Below are 18,934 nucleotides of genomic sequence, written 5' to 3'. Positions count from 1 at the left end.
TTAGTTGAATACCTGTTATAGATGAACCCTAGGCCCCATCGGAGCTGTCTTAGTATAGTTTGCTGGCATAACTCCCCCCATAGGTTTGTGTGTGTGTGTCTACCTTGAGGAACAGTGTGAGGACCTTGCCACATTTGACCCCTCGGGCCTCCTGGCTGCTGGAGAACAGCAGGTCGCGGGCGCGGAGCCGAGCGTACGCCACTCGCTTGTTGTTGCTCAACAACCAGATGAAGACGTCGGGCACCGTGTGCTGCGGCTGCAGAGGGACGGACGAGGTTCATGAATAAACAACATCAACGTCTCATAAACAAGTTATCAGAGTGTACATGAAACACACACACACACACACACACACACTCGTACCTCCACCACCAGGAAGCGTAGTTTGTGTGTGAGTTTGGTCGCCTCCTTCAGCATTTCTTTCACTCCACCAGCTTTTCTCTTCCTCTCTCCCAAAGACTGAGCTTCTCCGATCATACTCTCCTGAAACACACACACACACACACACCGCACACACAAACAGACAAATTAATAAATTGTCTTTTTAGAGCAATCAGAATAAAGTGGTAACTCTGCTTTCCTCCAGAAATTTTCCTCCTGGTCTATGAGGCTGTGGATGGTGTTGGTGGATCATCTGTGCGTCCTACGCCCAAACTAGAACTCTGACAGCTTTACCAGAGGATTGTGAGTGAGAAGACGAATTTTCCTACGTTTCTATGTATAAATTATTTCTGTAGAGTGGCATCTGCAGCCTTGAGCACAGTTTCCAAATTTATTTTTTGACAAATTTTTCTATCCCTCTGCACTCTAGCTATGATGTCATCCACTCTAGCCTCTCCATAGGGTAACATTGGGGAGATTTTTTGGTGTGTTTTTGCCAAATAATTTGAAAGCCGTTTGCTGAAACCCTTAGAAAAGTCATAGCACACTTGTCATGGCCGAGCCGGTGGATTTGATACATTTTTAGTGTTTGTGCAACCTCTGGGAGGAGTAGTCGACCAAAAACAACATGGAAGTTGTTATAGTGTGCTCTTACAAACGCACTCAATAAGTATTCTCAGTGTGTGTGTGTGTGTGTGTGTCAGATTTTCCCACCAGTTCCTGTTTACACATGGTGAGGCGTTTCTTGTCCAGCTGAGTCAGGAAGCTGGACTTAAGCTCCGCCTTCAGCTTGGCCTCCGCCTCTGAGATGAAACTCCTGCAGAAACACACAGACAGCTGCAGGTTTACGGTCAGTCTGCAGCAGGAACACTGAGATACAGAGTCACAATCACTCAGAACTCTGTTTCATCACAAGACTTGTGAAACACTTTTCTATTAAAAAAATGCATAAAGTTACAGTTTTAGTTATGCTGATTGTTTGTCTTCATCTCTGTTTCTATAAAGCTTTTACAGACAAACAGCGTCCTCTGATCATCAGTTGTGATCAGATCAGTGGCTACCTGGCGTCAATACATAACTCTCCCAGGACGGTTTTCAGCAGCTGGGCTGCTGATGGATCCGACTTCTTGTGGAGCTCTGCTGCAGCGGCCACGCCCTCCTCCTGCAGGACCAGAGTCAGGAAAAGAGGTTTCACGAGCTTCTCAAGTCCTTCATTAAAAGTTATGAAACTCCCACAATGATGCAAGAGCACACTTACTCTGTGTGTGTGTGTGTGTGTGTGTGTGTTGTGATCGAACCACAGGTGAATCTTGGGTTCATTTGTGGACTTTAACTGATGTTACTAAAATGCAACAGCATTCTGATTCAACTCACAAAAAGGCATTTCACCTCCATATTGGATCTTTGATAAGGAACTTCTCTCCCAGAATGCTTGGTGTTTACGACACCTACAGGATACTTTTAAGTACAAAGGATTTGAACTGTAATTATTGATTTGGTTTATATGTGTTTGGTTTATATATGTTTTTAAAGTATATTTGTTGTGATATTCATGCAGCTACATCATTCAAACTTGTATGTAATCTTGCTTTATACAGACAGTCAGTCTTATGTGCAACTAACTTCACTAACCTTTGATTTTCTCACACACTGATGTGTGTGTGTGTGTGTGTGTGTGTCTGAGCGTGTGTGTGTGTGTGTGTGTGTGTGTGTCTGAGCGAGCGTGTGTGTGTGTGTGTGTGTGTGTCTGTGTGTACCTACAAACAGAACAGCGATGTTCTCCAGCATGTTGGAGTTGTACAGTCGGTATGTTCTGTTCTCCCACTGACTTATCACGTTGATGCACGGCTTCTGTTTCTCCAGAGGAAGATACATGTAGAACCTACACACACACACACACACACACACACACACGGTAAGGGGTCAGGGTACTAAAGTATAATTACTTTATTTTATTCGTTTTTAAACCAAAAATCAAAAAACAACAAAATGACTTGATTTCTCAATATTTGTTTCCAAAACCAAAATGAAAAAACAGATAATGAGCGTTTCAGGTCTGGGTGCCAATTACATTATTTTAAAATGCACTTGAATATTTACTGTACAATTTATAAATATTACATTTCAGCATAGTGTGTGTGAGTGTGTCAGAAAATGTCCACTTCCAAAAAAACACTATAAAAACTTTACCACTTATTATTTTTTTCTACTTTTTTCTGCATAAACCTCTGAAACGACTTCCGTCCTGCTCAAAACTACCAGTTTGCCAGTTTGGTTACATGATGTCACTGTTTTTCAAAGAAAAAGCACATCAATTTTGTAATAATTTTAGACTGGTACATTTTTTTTTTTATCACAGCTTGGATACGTCAAAGATTAGCAAAAAAAAACAGATTTTAATGCATTTTTAGTTTTTTTTTTTAGTAGTGTCAGAGTTAAAATGTAAAAACCCTTTAATGGCCACTAGATGGCAGACATGTCCACTTCAAAAAAACACAAAAAATATGACCTATATATTTTTTTTTTCAACTTTTTTGGGTTAAATCTTTTTATTAACATGATTTTAGCTTCCCCGGTTTAGTTAGCTAACATTATGCAAAGTCATGATGACTAAACTTCCCATTACGCCAAGTTAATGCTAAACTCTGTCACGATTTAAAGTGTTGAACTGTGTAATTTCAATAATGTCTGTGGAATTTATAAATATTACATTTCAGCATGGTGTGTGTGAGCATGTGTGTGAGTTTGTCAGAAAATGTCCACTTCCAAAAAAACACTATAAAAACTTTACCAATTATTATTTTTTTCTTCTTTTTTCTGCATAAACCCCTAAAACAACTTCCGTCCTGCTCAAAACTACCAGTTTGCCAGTTTGGTTACATGATGTCACTGTTTTTCAAAGAAAAAGCACATAAATTTTGTTATTTTCCATAGAATTAATAATTTTAGGCTGGGACATTTGTTTTTATCACAGCTTGGATACGATTTTAATGCATTTTTAGTTTTTTTTTAGTAGTGTCAGATTTAAAATGTAAAAACCCTTTAATGGCCACTAGATGGCAGACATGTCAACTTAAAAAAAAACACTAAAAATATGACTTATATGACTTAATATGACCTATAACTTTTTGGGGTTAAATCTTTTTATTAACATGATTTTAGCTTCCCCGGTTTAGTTAGCTAACATTATGAAATGTCATGATGACTAAACTTACCATTACGCCAAGTTAACGTTAAACTCTGTCAGGATTTAAAGTGTTGAACTGTGTAATTACAATAATGTCTGTGGAATTTATAAATATTACATTTTAGCATGGTGTGTGTGAGTGTGTGTGTGTTTTTTTTAAGTTGTGTCTCTGACTTCCAGCCCTGTAGTCTATTGATCATACTGACTGTAGGGGGCGCTGTAACCTGAAGTCTGAGCATTTCAATCATAACAACTGAGCGACTCAACTTGTTGCCGTCGACGATGAGCGGCCTCTGTGGGGGCGTGGCCGACCTGGAGGGGGGCGGGGCCTCCTGAGCAGGTCGGAGCTCTCGGACCAGGAGGGGGGAGGTGGGGGAGGCGGGGGAGGCGGGGGGGGAGCTGCGAGGAGACGTGCTGAACATCTCGGAGGCGTCGGGGACGTCCAGCACGCGTCTCCTCCGGGGAACGGCGGGACTCGGGGCGGGGACGCTCGGCTGACCCGCCGACTCCAGCGTGTTCCCGAAGATTCCTGGAACAGAAGAAAGTTTCTTATAGCAGCACGTGAATACATATCAATCAATCAATCAAACTTTATTTCTATGTAATTATTGTTATTGTCTTTGCTGCTATCATTCTTCCCATTAGTATCCTCACAAAGAAAGAACATCATCTTTTCTTTCTGTCTTATCTTCCTCATACTCATACACCTTCTCTTCCTTCTACTTTCAGAGAACTGGGTCCCTGAGTGCTGGAAATCCTTGGAAACGCTTTAATTGTATTGATACACTCAATGTTTAAGTTATTGGATTCTGAATAAAGTGATTGAAACTGCTTGAAATTGTAAAAAATACTAACACTTGATTAAGTGTAATGAACATCTTGAGTAAAAACATCTAGGAGAAGTGGAGCTGAGACTTTGTCCATCTAAGTGAAATCCTCTGAGGTGGATCAGAATGATCCTGAAATTTTGGTATCAAGTTGATCCAGATATCTGCCTTAAGTTTTGAAATACCCAAATCCAGCCTTTTATCTGGATTCAAGGGAGGATTGGATTACCGGAGTGGAATCCTGATCTTCAGGATCAGGATTATCTGGATCCTTCTTTGAAATACCCAGTTTTCAGATCAGATCTAGATTTAATCCTATCCGACCAGGATAATCCTGTCTGATCACTACCGGCCCCAGAGGATTAATCACTGATCCCTAGTGGATTATCCAGGTACTGCATGCATCTGATTGGATACTAAAACTTGTGCATCAAATATGATACATTCAGCATTATATGGTTAAATGAAGCAGCAGTGGGCCGAGGACTGACCCAGGGAGAACTCGAAGCTGATGGGCTTGTCTCCGATCTTCCTGTCGATCATCGTGGCCTCCAGCAGCGCTCCGAACAGCAGGAAGTTCTCCATGTTGTCTGTGTTCAGCTGCACAGAAATGTTTTATTTTGTTGTTGCAATCAGGAAGAAACATTTCAGCATTTCAGCAAGTCGCCAGAGAAGATCTCTACATCTTTACATGCTGAAGGGCCAGTTAGGAGCATTTTCATACGCTGTACATCTTCTCCTCCCTCTCCTCTCTCTCCTCCTCCCTCTCTCCTCCTCCCTCTCTCTCTCTTCTCTCCCTCCATCCCTCTCCTCCCTCTCTCTCTCCCTTCATCACTCTCCTCCTCCTTCTCTCCCTTCCTCTCTCCCACATCCCATATTTTAATAATATATATGGACTTGTGTCCATACTAATGAAATAAATTGAAGCAAAGTGCAAACACATTTTTTAACACATATTTTTCTTTAAAAACAAAACAAAAATACCACAGCTGTATCCCTCAAGAGTGTTAATGGAAAAAAGTTGCATAAAATCCTTTCAAACTACTGGATTTTTTTTTTGTGTAATTTTTATAAACTATAAACTAAACGAAAATAAAATACACATTGTACACATTTGCAAAAACGGCATGTACATCAAAATAACCTGTTTACTACACTGCCCTACAAAGCATAACTGCAGTAACTACGCAAAGAGTAAAACTGAGAAAAACTGCTTTAAAGATTTTTAATGTTTCTTAACTGGCCAGTGTAATTGGTTATAGGTAGGTTAGTGATATGACACTTATTTCTACATGTATTGATGATGTATTTTTTATGCTAAAAAATCATGACGATTTATTTGACCTTTGACCCCAAAAATGTAGCTACTGCACTCTGGTTTTGCATGAATATTCAAGCCTTTTACAGCAATGGTTGTAGAGTCATGGATCGGTTGTGAAAATATGAAACTTGTGAGTGACACACTTTAAAATATCTGCAACAAATATTAACCGTAGATCCAAATCAAATTGTACCGTTCTTACACTGTATTGATTTGAATCGAATCAGTCTGTAATAAAAGAATATCATTTCTGAATCGTATGGTAACCTGTGTATCTAGATGCATCCCTGTTAATAAGCAGTGTTATTAAATGTTAAATTAAATGTGTGATGTTTGACTCACGGCAGGAGGAGACTCGACCGGCAGCACCTCTGCAGCTTTCCCTTTGTCGTCCTCAGCAGCTCCTCCTGCTGCTGCTCCTCCTGCTCCTCCTGCAGGAGTCTTCCCGTCCTTCCCTCCTCCTTTTCCTGCTTTAGCGTCCTTCAGCGGCTTCACCATGCGGGACAGTTTGGACTCGGAGCCCGTCCCTCCTGACAGGATCTCCACAGTGAGCTCCAGGTAGACCCGCCCCCTGCAGACAGCACACTTTGTTGTTGGTGGATTGTTGTTTTTGATATTAATGTCTTTATTTTTGTTCTAATTGACGGACTCTGACCTGTAGGACACGCCCTCCCCGATGCCCTCGTTCAGCTCCACCGTGTCGTCTCCGATGGAATAGTTCCTGGCCGAGCCGTAGAGGTTGATCCACGCGGGGCCGAAGGTCGGCAGGAACCCTGCAAGGAAACAAGGAGAGAGTCAAGGAAACTATTATGATTCCTGTCTGTCCTCACTTTCATCCTTTCCCTAAACTCTTACTCCCTCTCTCTCCTTCCCTCTCTTCTCTTCCTCCTTCTCCAACTCCTCCCTCTCCTTCCTTCCCTCTCCTCCCTCCTTCCCTCTCTCCCTCCCTCCCTCCCTCCCTCTCCTCTCTCCCTCTCCTCTCTCCCTCTCCTCTCTCCTTCCCTCTCTTCTCTTCCTCCTTCTCCAACTCCTCCCTCTCCCTCCTTCCCTCTCCTCCCTCCTTCCCTCTCTCCCTCCCTCTCCTCTCTCCCTCTCCTCTCTCCCTCTCCTCTCTCCTTCCCTCTCTCCTTTCTCCCTCTCCTCCCTCCTTCCCTCTCTCCTTCTCTCTCTCCCTCTCCTCCCTTCTTCCCTCTCTCCCTCTCCTTCCCTCTCTCCTTTCTCCCTCTCCTCCCTCCTTCCCTCTCTTCCCTCCTTCCCTCTCTCCCTCTCCTCTCTCCTTCCCTCTCTCCCTCTCCTCTCTCCCTCCTTCTCCAACTCCTCCCTCTCCCTCTCTCCTCCTTCCTCTCCCTCTCTCCTCCTCCCTCTCCTCCTCATCTCCTCCTCCCTCCCTCTCCTCCTCCCTCCTTCCCTCTCCCTCCTTTCCCCTCTCCCTCTCTCTCCCTCCCTCCTCACCTCTGTCTCCGTCCTGTTCGTTGGAGATGCGTCTCAGGTCAAAGTAATGCGTTCCTATGGCGACGTCGCTCATGCTGCCCTCGTCCCAGACCTGTCAGTGAATAGTTTGTGTGGTGAATGTTGAATGAATGTTGAAGTTGCACACAGAACCTTTGAAGATTAAAGTCTGCAGGACTTGGTTCAGACCTGGATCTTGATTCTCTGACACAGAGGAGGAAACATCTCGATGAAGACGATCTGCTCGTTCCACACCGGGTCCGCTGTGGACTTCTGAGTGGAGGTCCGACCCTGAGGGACGAGGTGAGGGGGTCAGAAGAGGACTGAGAGTTACATGAAACATGGGAACATTTAGACGGTTTAGGAGCACAGCATCAACACATTTCTTGAGCTTTTCTCAACCTTTTTCTGCTGATAACATGCAGTTTAAGGCAAACCACATAGTTTTTCTCATAGAGTACAAATGTGCCATTTCCGCCTACTGTATGTGTATATTTGTGCATACTGAGGTCCCTAAACAGGCTTTGAATGTCATAAACTGGGTATCAGTGGAAAGCTGAGACTCTTGTGGATTCAATGAGCCCAGTTTTCTTCACGTGGGATGATGTTACTCATCAGTAGTAGCCAGTTCACTGCAGTGAGGGCATTTCTTGAGTCTCGACCTCAGTGTAAGTCTCACTTACTTGATTCCTATGGTCTATGTCTAGTTCCATCAGGTTGAATGCACTTATTGTAAGTCGCTTTGGACAAAAGCGTCTGCTAAATGACATGTAATGTAATGTAATGTATAACATGAGCTTCAGTGACCTCTAGGATAATCACAGCCTCGTGAAACTTTACAACCACAAACTAGAGACCTAGAGACCCACCATTCAGAGGATGTGCAGCTTTCCTAGGTTTATTGACAATAATGGGGTTTCTCAGCATTTTGTAGAACAGAAGTGTTCATCATCCAGTCACTGAAAATACCGAAATCTCCAAAATGACCAAAGTTTTTGAACCCAAATCTCAGCATGGATTCTTCTATGTTGTTCCAATATATAATATATGTTTTTCTTTATATATTGATGGAGGGTTTTTCTGAATATTTTTATACATTCTCTGTATGAATAAAATTGCATTATTGAGCACCAAATGCGTGTAGCAAAACAACTTTTGGGACATAGTTCAACATGGACTGGACTTTAGAAAGCGTGACCCTTTATACACCATAATAGGTTTTAATAAATATATAATTCATTCATTAAGTCATTTTAATTAGATATTTCTGACCAGAACTACTTAACACACAGTGCTGAGCAACTTCTCATCTCAAATTAATCTTCAGCTTCACAGCTTTCAGATGATGTTCACCACTTCTATGTGGCATTTATTGGTGACCTGCTAAACATCCCCCTAAACATCCACTGCCCACAACCGCCAAAAAGGTCTAAAAGGTTAAAGTATGTTGATGAGTCAATGATGAGACTTCAGCATCTGAAACCCTTGTCAACTTTGAGGCTTTTTGCCCCAAAAGCTGGCAGCTGGTTCTGAACCCACCACTTGTTTGAAGAAGCCGACCACCACGTACGGGTCGATGAGCGCCGTGTTGTCTCCGATGAAGGCCTTGGTGACGTTGGCCATGATGCTGGAGTTGTTCCGGGGAAGACCTTCAGCTCGGTACACCTTCACACTGAAACGGGCCCAGGGGCGCTCCGAGGGGAACCCCTCTGGGATCAGCAGGTTCCTGAGAGAGAAAGGGACGTCCGAGGAAAATGAAAATACATTTAAACCCTGCAGAAACTAATTCATAAAGACTCTAAACAAACAGACAGAAAGATAAATCCATCAAGTTATAAGATGTGTTCATGCTGATTTGAAGGTGGAACAAGCTCAAACATAGGTTTTCTTTTAAAAAAACAAAACAGTAGTGTCATCTGCATATATAGAGATGCAATCATTATGTATTAACTAGAAAATTTCTAAAGAAATTTTGTGACTTTCACCCATACATTATTAGATTACAATTTGAACTGTTTTCAAAATGACAATTTGACCATTTTTTCTCTCCCTCTCCACTCTGAGTGATGATGTCATCACTCTGCCCTCTCCATAGGGTAACATTGGGGGGATTTTTTGGCGTGTTTTTGCCGAATAATTTGAAAACCGTCATAGCACACTTGTCATGGCTGAGCCGGTCCATTTGATACCTTTTTTTGTGTATGTGCGACCAAAACTCTGGGAGGAGTAGTCGACCAAAAAACAACACGGAAGAAACAGAAGAATAAAAAGACATAAGCCCGGTGAATAGTAGTTAGTGTGCTTTTTCAAGCACTTTTTCAAGCACACTCAATAAAGTAAAATTAGGGAGAAAAAGTCCTTAAAGAAAACTTGAAATAGCATTTTACTTTAGGGAAGAGGGCTTTTGTACATTAGTCCTTTAGGCACAAAAACATGGGAAAACAGGATTGAAAAATCCTGAAGACCTCCTCTGATGGCAGATAAGAGTGCAACTAGTTCAACGAGACAAAAATGAGATGACTTTAAAATGACTGTGGGGCATTTAAAACTGAGGGTGTAATCTTCTTGTAGGGCTTAAGTGGGAACTTTTTGGGTTGATCCGTCCACTAGAATTGCTTGTTTTTGCCGCGAAAAGACAACATTGATGGAGTCAGAGTACATGCATGAAGATCTATCTATTCATGTGTGTTATACTTGTCTATCTGCTCCTCAGCATCGCTGGCTTTCTGTCCCGGCTGCATGGCATCTCCCTTCGCTGACACGCTGATGTCACACTTGACGTAACCTTTGACCCCGGTGCTGATGGCCCCGGGGTTGGTCAGCATCGCCCACTTGTTGATGAACTGGTGACCTGAGGGAGCAGACAGGAGGTTAAACATCAGAGTTCAGCTCAGAGACCGGACCAGGATCAGGATCAGAGGAGCTGCAGTACCCGGCTGTTTGTAGACCGTCCACACGTCCAGCTTAAAGGAGCCCACACAGAAACTCCTCAACATCTTGGAGTGCATTACCTGCAGCGACAGACAGACAGACAGACAGACAAATTTAAAAAATATTTTTAATAGGCCTATTTTACACATTCTAAATATGATCCAGCAATATTTCAATGACTTTTCCAAAACCTTACAGAGGATTTTATTTTTCAATAACTTTTCAAGGACCTAGAAATTGCATTTTCAACTTCCATAACTTTTCCAGGTTTTTCATGACCGTAAGAACCCCGTATACTTTATTAGACAAACTTCCCTGGTATGGACTTCATAGGTCTTTAGGAACACAGAGAACGGACTGAAGGAACCTTTGAGTTCCTTGGAAATAGTTCCAGGACTAAACTTACCAGGAACTTTATTTGTTAGTTACTCACCGTCAGCTTGATGACTTTGTCGAAGAAAACCTCTTTGTGGGCGAAGAAGTCGAACACGAAGTACTGTTACGGTAGAAACAAGAGAAGAGGACGATCACGTTAATAAAGTCTCTCTCCAGTATAACCTGAATCTGAATATTGATTCATCCTCACCTCGTTGTAAAAAGGAGCGTTGGTTCCCTCTTTGACTGAAGTCTGTTTCTTCTCATCTCCGATCTCGATCACCACGCTGGGGTCGATGTTCTCGCCCACCAGCTGCCGCGCCTCCGTGATGTTAATGGAAATCTGCAGGAAGAACAAAGAGTTAAAAAACAGCTGACGAGCTGTATGTCAGGATTTGATCTGATTAAACACTGGCCCCCTGCTTGGCTCCCACAGGAACACTGGTCTAGAACCGCCACTGTCTGGCAGAGATCTGAACTGTGAATGTGAAATAATAATAATAAAACATTTGAATGTTGATAGCTGTGTGCTGTGTGTCACCTGGAAGCTCTGAGGTTTCCCTTCACTCCTCTGGATCAGAGTTTTCAGTTTGGCTCTGTGGAAGGTTCAGCAACAGGTCAAAGTCTCAGGCTGATTATTGATTCAAGTATTACAGAAATATACACCGTAAACACAATAAACTACACCCTAAAATGAGTTTTACAGTAAAATACGGTCAAATTGCATCAGAAATAGGGCATAAAAAAATAATTGAATATCACCGTAGTAGAGGCTTTTAATTACTGTAAATTAAGCAATAGTAAACTTTTAAACTGTAGAAAACACACCATTTTTGTCACAACTTTGTCCTAATAAAGATACTTTTGCTGCCTCAGCCATAGTCCTGTAACAAAATTTATTTTAACCCTTTATCAGGCAAAGAACTATATTTGGTAACTTCAGGTAATATTTCGAGAAAGAAGTTGCAAATTTACTAGAAAAAAAGTTGCAAATTTACTAGAAAAAAAAGTTGCAGATTTAAAGTGGCAAAATCTGTGTGAAAAAAGATTTATGAGTTTTTATGATTTATGAGAAAAAACTGGGAAAAAAGCAACTTTTTTCTCCCAGATTCACCACTTTAACCCTTAATAGGACACTCATTGAAATACTTGCAAATTCCAAATTTCAACCCTAGAGAATATTGGAGGATATTACATACTGCCAGAATGTGTAAAAAAAAAAAAACACATATGAAAATAATATGTTGAGAAAAAAAGTTTACAAGATTAAAGTGGCAAATCTACGAGAAATAAATGTGCAGATTTATGAGATTTAAAGTGGTGAATCTGGGAGAAAAAACTTGCTTTTTTTCCCATTTTAAATCTCTTAAATCTGCAATTTTTTTTCTTGTAGATTTGCCACTTTAATCTAGTTAATTTGCAACTTTTTTCTTGAAATATTACCTGAAGTTACCAAATATAGTTCTTCGTCTGATAAAGGGTTAAAGCCTCAATTTGGTAAGCAGGGCTCTCTACCCTACAAGTATATGGGTATTTTTTTCAGGTATAAAGGTAGAAACGTGGACTTGTTACATGGAATTTTATGACCGTCAGATCTGAAATGCCTCCACGTCTGAAAATAAACTTCATGGTCTATAGAAACCAGGAGAAAGTTTCATGCTTTAGTCATTAAAAGGCACAAAACCTTCCATATAGGAGCTGATCCGCTCCACTAAAACAGGCAGAACTACAAAGACTGAGAGCTCAAAGCACGAGAAATTAAGAAAACATACACAAATAGACACAAAACAAGCAAATAAATGGAACGTATTCAGTAATATTACACATGCATTTAGAATAATCTGCAAGCAAAGGGATGAGTGGTCAAATGTTTCCTAAAAACCAGCAGAGCATCATCTGCATATAAAGAGATATGATCATAAAGGAGAACTGCTGCTGGGAGGGTTTCACCTCCTGGTGTTGGGTCTGATTCTGGTTCTGACGGCTGCTGAGCTGCTCGGCTGCTCCTCACAGGGGTCCTCCCTCCTCCCTCGCTTCAGAGGACGCCTCCGCATCGCTGTCTACACACACAAACACACACACACACACACACACACACACACACACAGAGGAAGTGTTGGTTCGTAAAAGAGCAGGAGTGAAGAGCAACTTTGAGAAGGAACTTTGAGAAAGCGTTTCAGAAAGTTCCTGTCAGTCTAACTCAGTGTCCTGTGAGCTGCTGTGTGATCATGTGACTGTTATGACGTGTGAAATAGTCCCATGAAGTGATAAATCTGTATTTGCTGCATTTATGTATTGGATTGAAAATCGAGGAAAGTGACGAGTGAACGGGGCTGGATGAATCTGCATGTAGCAGCATTTAAAAATGACAAAAAATGACACAAAAAGACACAAAAGGACCAAAATAAGACAGTCCAGGCAAAACGACAACAAACATGTCAGACTGCACAGAGCAGCTTTCATCAGAGAATGTAAACCCACAGTGGATTTGAGACGTACACAATGAAGAAAAGACGCCATCATCATCATCATCATCAGGGTGAACTATAGATGAAAGCAGATAAGAGCATGTTTCCATGACAACACTCTCTGGTGGAAACGACAAAATATTTTATCAGATGTGCTTAACGTAAAAAAAATAAAAGAAAATGAGACCAGCCTCCAGAGTGGAAATCTTAAAAAGGTATGTAACATCTATGTGCAGTTCAGACAAACAACAAAAACATGTCGGACTGTTTCAATCAGTCAGACTATCAAGTTGCCCTGCAGCTCTGAGACTGGGATAGGTACAAATGAAAAAAGACACAAAATTACAAAAAAAATCATGTAAAACCAAAAAAGGCACAAAAGACACATAAAAAAGACACAAAATGCCAATAAAGACAAAAAATGACCAAAAAAGACTGCCTTTTAAGTTTAGCATGCTCGGAATTGGTTAAATGGGTCTCTTGCAGGAATATTATATCTAACTTGTCTTTTTCCATTTTGGAACTTTTCCGCTTTCCATTATAAATCAGGTATCGCCTTTAATCTTACTAGCTTTATGCATTTAAAACCTAACAGGCCGGTGCTGACCTGAACACAAGAGGAAGGTTAAATAAACTCATTCTGACTTTGATGCATTCTGTTTTTATTAACTCTTTACACACTGTCACAACTTGTGACAACAGGACTCGTTGTTGACTTTAGTATTTTCACTGACTGGATCAGCTGATCTGAGCTGAAACAACTCAAGTTTTCACAGCACAGCAAACACTTTAACTGAAGAGCAGTCCACTCCTTCAGAATAAAGATGGGTACAAATTAAAAAACACTCAAAATGACCAAAAAAACATGTAAATTGACCAAAAAAAAGACACAAAATTACCAAAAAAAGACACAGAATGATCAAGAAAGGACACATAAAGACACAAGAGGACCAATTAGAACACTAAATGACCAAGAAAGGACACAAATTGACCAAAAAAAGACTGGAAATGACAAAAAAAACACACCCAAAATGACCAAAAAGACACAAATTGACCAAAAAAAGACTCATTTCAAAGACTAATTTCACTTGACAAATTAAGATTGTTAAATCTAGAAATAAGCATGTTGAACACTTAAAAAAAGAAATTATTTTTTAAAAACAAGATGGATTATCTAACACTTTTTTTTAAGGGTTTTTTTAAAAATCTTGGTAAGAAACATAAGTTGCAGTGTAAATATTAATGTTGATAGCTTGCTCCGGTTCCCTGCCTTCCATCTGGGAGCGTTGTGACCTCTGGACTCGTTACGACACTCATTATTGGATATGATATGATAAAGTGGGCTGGTCCTCTCTGGCAAACAGGCCAAATAAACACTGGTACCTGTTTATATTTAACCCTTTATCAGGCATTTATCATTTATTTATCATTTATTTGGTAACTTCTGGTAATATTTTGAGAAAAAAGTTGCAAATTTACTAGATTAAAGTGGCAAATCTGCACAGAAAAAGTTGCAGATTTACGAGAAAAAAGTTGGAAAAAGCAACTTTTTAGATTCACCACTTTAACCCTTAATAGGACACTTATTGAAATACTTGCAAATTCTAAATTTCAACCCTAGAGAATATTGGAGGATATTACATACTGCCAGAATGTGTAAAAAAACAACATACGAAAATAATATTTTGAGAAAAAAAGTTTACGAGATTAAAGTGGCAAATCTACGAGAAAAAAAGAAAGAAAAGTTACCAAATATAGTTCTTTGCCTGTTAAAGCCACGTGTGTGTGTGTGTGTGTGTGTGAGAGTGTGTGTGTGTGTGTGAGTGTGTGTGTGTTCTGCAGGCCTCACCCACAGCTCCCTTGTTTTCCAGGACCAGGTCTGTGTTGACTTTCTTCTTCTTCTTCTTCCCTTTCAGACCGAAGATGAGTTTGGCCTTCCTGCTCCGGAGAGAACAAACAGAAACTTTAATCTTCTTTATTTAAAATATTAAATCACCTTCATGTGGAAATAAAGAGCACTGAAGTAAAACGATGAAGCTGAACATCTGGATGAAGATGTGAACATGTTTGAGGGTTTACAGGAAAAAAGGATCTAATGATGGAATGTCTTTTATTCTCTGCATTATTAAATCATATTTATATTATATGTTGTTTTTACACTTTTGTGTAGATTTCCATTTGAGGGCTGCTGCAGGTGAAACTGGCTCACTTGACATAAATCTGATGAAAAGACTGAAATAAAAGGAATTATATTTCATGTTCATGTTATGTTGTGGTTCATATTGACCCATTTTAAAGTTTGAACTATTTTTATCAGATTTTTAAAGTCATTTTTCGGGGATGAAACTTCTTCTGCTTGATTTAATCATCAACATATAAAATGAAAATGGTTCATGTCACATATGTGTGTGTCGTAATAATTTATCAATATCACTCCATAAAAAGACAACAATTCAAAATGTTATTTAACATTTTTTTTTCAAACTAGCTAATATTATATACGTATATATATTTAACTAATGTCAAACTACTTTATATTTTTAACCTGCTTTTTTTTTTTAATGAAAAACGAATTCTCCTCATTGAACCTGATCTGTGAGAAGTAAAGAACTTAATAAACTAAATATTAATAGAAATAGTCAGTATTGGAGTTATTAATGAAATATAAACATGTTTATTGGGATTTTTTTGGTTTCTGACACTTTTGAATAATTAAACATTATTATTGTTCCTGAAAAACTACCATAAACGGACAGTTTATGTTATAAAAAGAAACATTCAGATTGTTAAAATCTATGTTTATATTCTTATTTTAAGTTTTTTTTTACATGAAAGTCAGGTGAGTGAAATGTATGTTTACTCCTTCAGATAATTTATAATCTGAACAAAATTCAGATAATTTCAGAGTGAATTATTTCATTGTTATGAATTATGTTTAAATGTCAGTATTAAATATTCAGTCAAATACTTTAAAATGCATTGTATATTTTTTTTCATTTTATGTAAAATTTAAATATTTTTTTGTTACCATATTCCTACAATAACTGAATATCAACCATTCATGTAATATTTTTAATGAATATTGACGTTAATCTGAGAGCAGCATTAATACTTTGGCACCTTCAGTTTCCAAAAATAGACGGAAAAAAAAAAAAATATGTCCTGAACTGAAATCTGAAGTGGAGGCAATAAAGTAAAGACATAAATTAAATCATAAATAACAACAGCTTTCACACTGCAAAAAAGCCAACTTGTATTTTTTGGCCTAAAACAGTGATTTAATTTGGTAAAACTTGGAAATATAAATTATTGACATTTAGGGCAATAATGTAAGTTAGCACAACAAAGGAAGCCAGTTGTCTGCTCAAAAACAAGTTGGTGAGTTGTTGTTACTTATATCTTTAAGTTGGGGTTCACAACAAGGGACAATAGTTCTGATAACTCTTATTTCTTTGTTGGGAAATGCGGGAAAGCGGTGAAATTCGGTCATTAGCGAAAGCTAGCGGCTAACTGATGCTAGCGGCGCTGCTTGTTACAGCTACAAGAGTAGCCATTAGCGTATCAATGCTAACTCAAAATTGTGGTCACAACATTAGCTGACATTTCATAGCGGCGTTACAATCGTGCCAGAGAAATTCAGAGTTGAGCAAACTCAAAAACAAAACTTAAAATATTTAGTTTAATTGTCCAACTTAAAATTTTATCGAAGTTTGTTGCCTTGAAATTTTGAGTTCACCCAACTTTTCTTTTTTTTTCAGTGCACCATGAAACTCAAACTTGCATGAAAAATAAACTTTTTGTGCTTTGTTTCTCGTCTGAAGATTAAATAAAATCTGGATATTTTCTGTAGCTGCAGATGAATCCTGCAGAGATTCAGACATGTAACAAACATGAAGAATCTCTTTTAAATGCAACAAAATGTGCAAAAACCTAAAATGTTTAAAGTCTCACCGGCGGCGAGTCCTGGGACTCTCTGAGTAATCCATCCGTCCTCGTCCTCGTCCTCTCTGTCTCTGACTGAAGACTGACTCACTGTTATTATAATAAACCTCCTCACAGATTAACTATCTGACTTGGATAAATACCTGCCGCTCTAAAGAAAACAACCTGATCCTGTTTGACTTTGTGTGTTTCACTTTCTGCAGCTTGTTGGTTTGAGGTTTAGTATCTAGATCTGAAGAGTTTTCTGCTTCCCTCCAAGTTTTACCACGGTGTATATGGCCAAGTATGAAAATAAATAAATAAATACTGACCCAGGGGAGGGGGTAATATTTTGAGAAATATTTTGAGAAAAGATTTGAGAAAATTTATGAGATTAAAGTGGCACATCTACGAGAAAAAAAGTAGCAGATTTACAAGATTAAAGTGGCAGATTTCTGAGGAAAAAAGTTGCAGATTTATGAGAAAAAAGTTGCAGATTTATGAGAAAAAAGTTGCGGATTTATGAGAAAAAAGTGGCAAATCTATGAGAAAAAAGTCACAGATTTACAAAATTAAAAGAAAAATAGCTGATAAGAGTTTAATTTAAGAGCTGATATCTAGCCATTTTCCCATTTTTCTTGATAATAACCAAAATCATTATCAAGAAAACAACATTGTGAAAACATGGTGGTCTAATAATTTTTTCCATGACTGTATTTTTGGTCATTTTGTGTTTTTTTTAAATCATTTTTACATCTACAGTCATGGAAACATTCTTGATAGTAACCAAAATCATGATCAATAAAACCATGGAAAATGTCTGGATATCAGCTCTTAACCCTTTATCAGGCAAAGAACTACATTTGGTAACTTCAGGTAATATTTCGAGAAAAAAGTTGCAAATTTACTAGATTAAAGTGGCAAATCTACAAGAAAAAAAGTTGCAGATTTAAGAGATTTAAAGTGGCAAATCTGCACGAAAAAAGTTGCACATTTACGAGAAAAAAGTGGGAAAAAAGCAAATTTTTTCTCCCAGATTCACCACTTTAAATCTCATAAATCTACGCATTTTTTTCTCGTAGATTTGACACTTTAATTTCGTAAACTTTTTTCTCAAAATATTATTTTTGTATGGGTTTTTTTACACATTCTGGCAGTATGTAATATTCTCCAATATTCTCTAGGGTTGAAATTTGGAATTTGCAAGTATTTAAATGAGTGTCCTATTAAGGGTTAAAGTGGTGAATCTCATTTAGCCTGCCCTGGAGCAGGCTAGTTCAGTGGTGTAAGTTACCATGGTTACTGAGCGGTATCAGTTACTATGGTTACTGAGCGCTATCAGTTACCATGGTTACTGAGCGGGGAGTCACATAAGCCACTTTGATGGAATGCATCCCTCACTTAAATTAGCGAAATTGATCAAAATAAGCCACCTTGATGGAACACCCCCTGGGTCACCCTCTGGCCCATGTTTGTTTGTTTGTTTGTTTGTTTGTTTGTTTGTTTGTTTGTTGTCAGAAACGTTAACCCTTTGCTGCCCTCTGGTGGAGTCTCCAGTCCTCAGATCCTCCAGTCCTCGGGACCTGGACCTGATATTTGAGATTCGTACCTCAACTCGGACTCATACAGCATATTTAAAAGCTGACTTTGTCAACATGTCAGATAAATGAATGGAACTTTCTGAATGTTGACTCTGGTCTCGTCAGTCTGTTTGGATTCTGGAAGCAGCGGTTGATTTTAGAAGAACTGAATCAATAAATAATAATTATATAATAAATAGGAACTAAATAAACTCCTGACATGGTGACTCAGTGAGTCATGATGTTTAATGTTTGTGTTTCGGCTCTGTGACGTGACTCAGACTGGGACCTGAACTCAGGTCACCATCATGTCTAGTGTTTGTTTATTTTAGTTTATCTTAGTTTTAGTTTTTCATTAATTCCAAGTCTTGCTCCTCCACTCAGACCTGAGAGCAACTTTTCAGTGTGTGTGGTTAATTCTGCTATTTTTATACATTAAGAGAACAGAAATTAATATGGTTATATTTGGAATAACAGCAGAATATCATACCTTA

General features: G+C 39.1%; 1 protein-coding gene across 1 annotated transcript in view; it reads right to left on the bottom strand.

The window, feature by feature from the left end:
- The window catches only part of fer1l6 (fer-1 like family member 6), a 35,288-nt gene extending 18,363 nt beyond the window's left edge, over positions 1 to 16,925 (bottom strand). The window contains 21 exon segments of the mRNA XM_059342274.1: positions 104 to 256; positions 364 to 483; positions 1,096 to 1,198; positions 1,443 to 1,543; positions 2,143 to 2,263; positions 3,836 to 4,097; positions 4,887 to 4,995; positions 6,059 to 6,287; positions 6,372 to 6,489; positions 7,169 to 7,259; positions 7,355 to 7,456; positions 8,705 to 8,891; positions 9,860 to 10,016; positions 10,098 to 10,176; positions 10,530 to 10,592; positions 10,683 to 10,814; positions 11,013 to 11,067; positions 12,422 to 12,489; positions 12,491 to 12,531; positions 14,789 to 14,877; positions 16,891 to 16,925. Coding sequence (XP_059198257.1) covers positions 104 to 256; positions 364 to 483; positions 1,096 to 1,198; positions 1,443 to 1,543; positions 2,143 to 2,263; positions 3,836 to 4,097; positions 4,887 to 4,995; positions 6,059 to 6,287; positions 6,372 to 6,489; positions 7,169 to 7,259; positions 7,355 to 7,456; positions 8,705 to 8,891; positions 9,860 to 10,016; positions 10,098 to 10,176; positions 10,530 to 10,592; positions 10,683 to 10,814; positions 11,013 to 11,067; positions 12,422 to 12,489; positions 12,491 to 12,531; positions 14,789 to 14,877; positions 16,891 to 16,925 — 2,415 coding nt within the window.
- Positions 16,926 to 18,934: the final 2,009 nt, after the last annotated feature.

The sequence above is a fragment of the Centropristis striata genome, chromosome 10, assembly GCF_030273125.1.
Source record: "Centropristis striata isolate RG_2023a ecotype Rhode Island chromosome 10, C.striata_1.0, whole genome shotgun sequence".
Classification (NCBI taxonomy): Eukaryota; Metazoa; Chordata; class Actinopteri; order Perciformes; family Serranidae; genus Centropristis; species Centropristis striata.
This window is presented reverse-complemented; position numbering and strand designations above follow the sequence as displayed.